Genomic DNA, 7,899 nt, shown 5'->3' with positions numbered 1-7,899 from the left:
TACTTTTAATTATTTTTTTTTCTTTCGATTGATACTCTGTGACTGTTAGAATGTATCTGATGCTACAGACGTAGCTCATTTCTCTTTTATACTAAATGAACGTCCTTGAAATGTGCTGAAATATTTCAGAACATTCTCAAATGTTCTGGAATATTCTGGAATGTTCTATAATGTTCTAAAATGTTCTAAAATGTACTAGAATGTTCCTAATTGTTTTGAAATGTTTCCGAATGTTTCCGAAATGTTCTGGAATGTTCCTGATTGTTTTGGAATGTTGAAAAATGTTTCCGAATGCTTCCGAAATTTCTATAATATTCTAGAATGTTTATCAAGGTCATATTTTTAGTATCTAAAGCCGGATTTGCGGAAGATTTAATCAGTCAGTCAGTGAATTAATATAGTGATCGTCGAAGTGATATAGTAATAAAATGGAGTCTAAAGAGTGTTTAAAATTAATTGAGATTATGGAAAAAGGATTTGCGTTAGCTCGTACACCTGAACAAATAGAAAAATGGTTGAAGCTTGAATCTAAGAACATCAGACTTTTGAATAAAGCATTAAAAGTTTCTGCAAAGACAATTGGTGATGAAATGAGGATTCAAACAACAATTTCTCAACTAAGATCGTTATGTGAAAAATTCAAAAGTGAACGAAAACATGGTGCTGGTGCCAGACATAATAAAAAACGTAGTGATCGAGTAAAGTGGTTAGATGGTGATTCAGCATTTCAAGGACGAATAAGATCAGGAACTATAGTTAATATCAAACATACTGATATAAATTCATTTTTAGAGGATGCGAAAAAAATGACAATGAGTCGCTTGAAAAATATTCTTTGTAATCATGAAAATTTAAAAGTGAATGGTGTATTAGCTTGTAAATTCATAATTGTGATAAATAGTGAACCTGCTGATGAAACAAAATATTTTAATACGAAAAATCAAATAGTTTTACCAACAACTGACTTGAATAATTGGTTCGATAATAATTTAACAAATAAATTTCTAACAAAAATCGAAGATTTTCAAGAAAAGGATTCTGGTTGGAAATTACGAGCAATTATTAATTTGATGATCAATATTAATCGTTATGAACCATAAAAAATAACGATGAGTACTGTTTTTTGTATGCTGTCACAGCAGCTTTGTATCCAGCTAAATCAAACAGTTGTTGCATTACATCATATCCTGATTTTCGTCATGTTTTAAATTATGATGGGATAAATTTTCCAATAATGTTACGTGACATTTCAAAATTTGAGCTTATGAATGATCTGTCAATGAACATTTACAGTATTGATGATAATAAAAAATGTAAAATAGCACCAGTGTATTTAAGTAAACATGAATCATCAAAACCTACAATCCATTTACTTATTATAAATAGTGGATTATCCATTGACGAACCAATATTTCACTTTGCATATATACAAAATTTATCACGACTTGTCAGTTCACAAATTTCAAAAAATAATCATAAAAAGTGGTTATGTGATCGTTGTCTCTGTCATTTTAAAATTCAAAATTCATATGAAAAACATTTAACTGACTGTGAAAATAATAATAAAGTGAGAATGATTTCACCTGAAGGAGGTGAAAATATATTGAAATTTAAAAATCACCGATTCAGAGAGCCAGCACCATTTGTCATCTATGCAGATCTTGAATGTATTTTAGAACCTGGAAAAAATGAAACAGATATTCATGTACCATACAGTGCTGCATATTATTTCCACTGTACACATGATAATTTTCTGTCAGAATTTATGACTCGTCGTGGTCCTGATTGTATAGAATGGTTTATCAAAGAACTTCAAAAGAGAACTCAACAAGTGAATAATATTCGAGATAATCCAGTGCCAATGGAGCCTCTTACTCAAGATCAAATCATAGATTTTCAATCAGCTAAAAGATGTCATATTTGTGAAAAAGAATTCAATCCTACAGACATTAAACATTATGATCACTGCCATTTCACAGGTCATTATCGTGGAGCAGCTCATCCTGGATGTAATGTTAACTATACAGATTCACACACAATACCGGTAGTGTTTCATAATCTCTCAGGTTATGATTCACATTCCTTTTTGAAACCTCTAGCAAACATTTTCGAAGGTTTAATTAGAATTTTCCGATTAATAAAGAAAAATATATATCATTTACAAAAGAAGTCAAGTATCCATGTTTAAATAAAAGTGGTAGCCGACTAGTAAATTTAAGATTCATCGACTCGTACAGATTCATGGCAACTAGTCTTGATAAACTTTCTACAACTTAGCTGATTGCAATAAAAAAATCGCCAGACATTATTGTGAAGATCCAGAAAAATTTCAATTATTAAAAAGAAAAGGAGTATTCCCATATAAATACATGAGCAACTGGGAAAGACTGGAAGATACAAAATTACCTCCGATTGAGAAATTTTATTCAAGATTGAACAATAGTAACATTTCAAATGATGATTATGAACATGCTCAAATAGTTTGGAATAAATTTGGAATTAAAACACTTGGTGGCTACTCAGATCTTTATTTAGCTACCGATGCTTTGTTATTGGCTGATATTTTCGAAAATTTCCGTAAAAATTGTTCGTCATCATATAACTTGGATCCACTTCATTATTACACAATACCTGGATTTTCATGGGATTGTATGCTGAAATGTACTGGTATAGTGTTGGAACTATTAACAGATGTTGAACAACTTTTATTCATTGAAAAAGGAATACGAGGTGGAGTAGCTGTGTGCTCTAACAGATATGCAAAAGCCAACAATCAATACATGGGTAATGAGTATGATTCAACCAGAGAGGATTCATACCTCATGTACTTTGATGTCAACAACTTATATGGAATGGCAATGTCACAACATCTTCCATATGGTAGCTTTGAATGGGATAATAATCAATGGTTTGTAGAAGACATTTTATCAACACCTGACGACTCTTCTACAGGCTATATTTATGAAGTAGACTTGGAATATCCTCAAGAGCTTCACGAACTTCATAAAGATCTTCCATTATGTCCAGAACATAGAATACCACCCAATTCCAAACAATGCAAACTCATGACGACATTTTTTCCAAAACAAAAATACATTATTCACTATACAAATCTCAAACAATATCTAAAACTAGGAATGAAATTATTGAACATTCATCGAGTTCTTAAATTCAAACAATCACCTTGGCTAAAGAAATACATAGATTTAAATACAAAAAAAAGACAAGAGGCAACAACTCAATTTGAAAAAAATTATTACAAACTTCTCAATAACGCTGTATATGGAAAATGTATTGAAAATGTGAGAAAACAGAAAGATGTTAAAATGGTTACCAAATGGGACAACATATATGGTGCTAAATATTATATTCACCAACCGAATTTTCATAGTCTCACAGTATTTGGAGAAGATATTGTAATTATTGAAATGAATCGAACAAAAATTAATTTTAATAAACCCGTTTACGTAGAATTTTCTATACTTGATATATCAAAAACATGTCTTTATGATTTTCATTATAATTACATTAAATATAAATTCGGTAATAATGCAAAATTAATGTATCATGATACAGATAGTTTAGTATATAATTTTAATTTTAATATTTATGAAGAAATGAAAAAAAGTTTAGAAAAATTTGATACTTCTGATTATTCTGAAGACAATATTTTTGGAATGCCTTGTGTAAATAAAAAAGTACTTGGACTTATGAAAAATGAAAGCTGTGGAAAAATTATAATTGAGTTTATTGGTTTGAGAGCTAAACTTTATACATTTCCTGTTCTTGGAGAAGAAAAAGATACTAAAAAAGCCAAAGGTGTTAAAAGTGCAACTTTAAAAAAAATCACTTTCGAGGATTATAAAAATTGTCTTTTCGATCATTATTAACAAAAACTCAATATTTGATTAGAAGTAAGATACATAAAGTCAATACAATAGCACAAAAGAAAATAGCTTTAATTTGGTTAGATGATAAGAGACAATTGTTACCAGATACAACGGATACTGTACCATGGGGTTATTAAATAAAAAGATAATAAAGATATTTTTACAAGTTTTATTTATTCATTCAGATATTATTATACATTTTTTTTTTCTACAGGTCTGATTTATCTATCTAACTATTGTGTGTGTCATCAAATCCTAACCATTTCACATACAATTTATCGCCACGTTTTTTCACTATCTTTTCAATCAAATAAATATCAGGATATTTAACTTTTGTTAATTCTTCTTCATAGAATCCTCCTTCAATTGGATGGTCTTCATAATCGATGAGTTTATATGTGACTGGATCCGTATTTTTCACTTCCTTGATTGTAAAAACTTCCGTTGTAAAGTTTGGTGTATAACTTTTTCAAAAACACTTTTATATTTACTAATACGAACTTTAAATTTATTTTTGATATGTTGTTTCACTTGAAAATTTTTATAAATATTTTCTAATAGAGATTTCTCATTTGTTTGATTAACATTAAGTGATTTCATTTTTATTGTTCTATGTGTTGAATTATTATAATTTTCAAGCAGATGTGCTAAAATTTCTAACCACTTGTAGGATCCTTGATAAGTAAATTTTTCCCACATTTTATTCCTTAGTGTTCTATTGAAACGTTCGACAATTGATGCTTTGAGATTACTATATGTTGAATACATGTTTATTTTATATTTTCGCATGAGAGCTTCAAATTCCTTGTTGTAAAATTCTTTTCCTTGATCGACATATAAATTTTTTAGAATTCGTTCTTTTTCTAAAACAGATTTTATGGCTGCTGTTACATCTTTTCCAGTTTTTGATTTCATTGTTATAGCCCATGCAAATTTCGAAAATACATCAATAATTGTGAGCAAATATTTATAGTTGCGATTAACAGATGCTTGCATATCAACAAGATCCGCCTGCCAAGTTTCATCCAATCCTCTAATATCAACATGACGACCCGTATAATTTCTTCGAGCAAGACTGTGTAGCTCATGAGCAACTGCTGCTTTTTGATGATCCATTCAAACGATTTTCGAGTATTCTGATATGACTATCCAAGATTTCCGGTTTCTTTATTATTTTAATTTCTAAATTTTCGATTTCAGTGCTCAATGTGTTGAGTGATTTTTCAGTATTTATTTTGAAATTTTCAAAAGCTCCATTTAATGAATTCAGTCTGGAATCTAATGTTCGATTGGATTCTATATTTTGAAGTGAAAGACTTTTAGCTGTTTCAAATTCAAGACGATAATTCTTAATAAACTCTTGAATTTGAGATTGGAGGGAGTTGGCTATTATATTATTATTATCAACATCATCCCGTAATTGTGGTTAATTGATATAAAATTTGTGTTTCTTCTTTTACTATTGCCTTGGTAGTTCTAACAGAAGCTGCATCATTTAATTCTGTTTCGTCGAAAGTAACTAAATGTACATGTCATCGTTTGAACTTTTATACAAGAGATTTCTAAAAACCTTAACCAAGGCTGACGTTCAGCTGACGCCTTGTACCCTTAACTAATTGGTAGATGAATTTCTACAGGGATGAGCGCTCACCCAACTATTTGATGGACCCCTGGACTGTTTGCAAACATGTAGAATTTTCTTTGTATTTTCTTAAGGTCAACTTGCCACCAGCCCAGAGGTCCATAGATTTCCCTCACCAAAGAGGAATCAAGTCAGTCTTTTTCTCGAGCTCGAGTAAGACATAACAACCCGAAAGGGCTGATTCAGTTGTAGCAGTTTCACTGCCTGATAGATTCGTCTATAATTTAACTTGCAACTGAATAAGAAATCTCTTGCATTTGAGTGGTAAATTTGACATTTGAATTAATGTTTTAATATTTCATGAATAAATTCTAACTAATTAATTATTGATTGTGTCAACAAGATTCATTTAAACCCCCATGAACTATGTGGTGAATATTAACTTAGTCACGACAAAACAAATTCTAATGCATCAGCAATATTGCATAATCGTGTATTATTTATATCATATTGTCCATCTAATGTTCGTTTAAAACCATCTCCTGGTGGACCTCGAACACTTTGTATTGAATTTTTATTTTTTGATTGTCGACCAAAAATATCTATACTCATCTTGACAGCTGATGAGCAACTGAGCTTAAGCCACAGATGTATATAAATTAATAGATGATTCCAGCTTCTCTCAATTCTTCAATTATTGAAATTATTTCATTAGTATGGTCTGGATTACTAGCTGCTTGAGATGATAATATTAATCGGAGACGATCAACAAGCTCGTTAGGATCATCCTAATAAACGTAATCAATAAACTAAATCTGTTAGTTTTGTTTGTAACTTTAGAATGAGGTAACGATGTACCAGTTTTCGTTGGAGATTCCATAAATGGTAAAATATATTTTTCATACTTAGCAGTTGTTTCTTTTCTCAGTCCACCATTAGGTTTAAAATATCTATACTGAGCATTCGTTGATTTAATAATTTTTATGAAATTATTTATATCATCATTAATTATTAATGAGTCATCAACTTTGTAATTGAAAAGAAGTTCCGATAAGCCTGGTGTCTCTTGATAAAATTCCATCTCCAACGAAGATTCGGTTATTTTTTTTAAGGGTGTTTTTCTAACAATTTTTCTAAGGGTGTTACAATAGGCTCAAATATATCACTTGCATATTTATCAGAAGCCTCTTGTCCTATCTTCAACATTTTATGTTTACGTCGTATTGCATCGCTAGCTTTTGTGATCTGGTAAAGAACATTTTTTTCTTCATCAAACATCCTACTTGTCATGTTGATGCATTCACACTCACTGAATAACTATTTTTTATTTTAAAAGTTCTTTTGTATTTATAATCACAAAACAGTCATATCCTTTACGATATCGTCCATCGTTAATATCACTGTCTTTATCGATAACAACGAATCCATGTTTATTATTATCCCAACAAGCTAAACATAAATTTCGGAATTGAGTATACGACATGTCAGTATTAACGTGATCATTATAAATATGTTTTAAATTCATCTCGTCTTGTCGAAAAAGTACAAGAAAGTTTGCATTATCACGCACTAAATGTTTTGGTATACGTGCATAAGCTTGAAAAAGATAAAAACAATCAACATTTTGATGACGTCCCATACAAAAAAAAGCTCTAATATTATTTTGTTTTTCACACATAACATCATCGAAAATCATTATTGAATTTGGATGAGCTGCTTGAGGTTCAATAACACTTTTGTTTTCATTAAATGGATAATAGCCGATACATTTCGTAGATTCGAGTAATTTCTCTAGGAACTGATACTTCGGTTGATTTAAAGATTTTGAATAAACATATACATTTTCAAAACGTAACCCATTTGGATGAGTAATTATAGCTAAAAGAGCATTTGTTTTACCACAGTTTGAGGGACCACAGAAAATTCTTCGTACACTGTTAGGTAAAAGTTTCCCATGTCATTTTTGATTTTTTTTTTTACTTGAACTTTGTTGAACAACGCCATCAAAATAAACCACTGGTAATTTTACATTCTGCTCAGCAAACTCCATGTTCACGACTGACTATTTTCCTATAAACACGAGGTTTTTATAGCCATGACTTCAGTCTTGAAAACGCAATGATTGTATACAGACATCAGAAAAAAACTGGTAAAGATCTCATAAATACTTTAATCAATAAACTACCTGTTGAACTTCACATTTCCGGGTTATCAATTCTGTGGACCAGGTACTAAATTATCAAAAAGGTTTGCTCGAGGTGATTCTGGTATAAATCCATTAGACGCTGCTTGTAAACAGCACGATATTGCTTATTCTAAGAATCAAAACAATATCAGTGAAAGAAATCAAGCTGATCGAGACCTTGCTGAGAGAGCTTGGAAACGTGTGACTGCAAGAGATTCTTCCATAGGTGAAAAAACAGCTGC

The 7,899-nt window shown here is 30.4% G+C and overlaps 1 protein-coding gene across 1 annotated transcript; it reads right to left on the bottom strand.

The window, feature by feature from the left end:
* Positions 1-4,119: 4,119 nt before the first annotated feature.
* On the bottom strand, positions 4,120-5,006 carry LOC122859896. Its single transcript, XM_044163579.1, has 2 exons — positions 4,552-5,006; positions 4,120-4,354 (listed from the first exon to the last, which is right to left on the bottom strand). Exons 1-2 carry the CDS (start codon positions 5,004-5,006, stop codon positions 4,120-4,122), a joined length of 690 nt encoding a protein of 229 aa, XP_044019514.1.
* Between the last annotated feature and the right edge of the window lie 2,893 nt (positions 5,007-7,899).

Source organism: Aphidius gifuensis, linkage group LG6, assembly GCF_014905175.1.
Source record: "Aphidius gifuensis isolate YNYX2018 linkage group LG6, ASM1490517v1, whole genome shotgun sequence".
Lineage (NCBI taxonomy): Eukaryota > Metazoa > Arthropoda > Insecta > Hymenoptera > Braconidae > Aphidius > Aphidius gifuensis.
This window is presented reverse-complemented; position numbering and strand designations above follow the sequence as displayed.

Excerpts from the sequence above, each read along its gene's own strand:
- LOC122859896 (XM_044163579.1), bottom strand. The coding sequence starts at position 5,006 with ATGGATCATCAAAAAGCAGCAGTTGCTCATGAGCTACACAGTCTTGCT. Across the intron at positions 4,355-4,551 it reads TATCAAGGATCCTACAAGTG|TTATACACCAAACTTTACAA; the intron begins GTTAGAAATTTT and ends TTTTTGAAAAAG.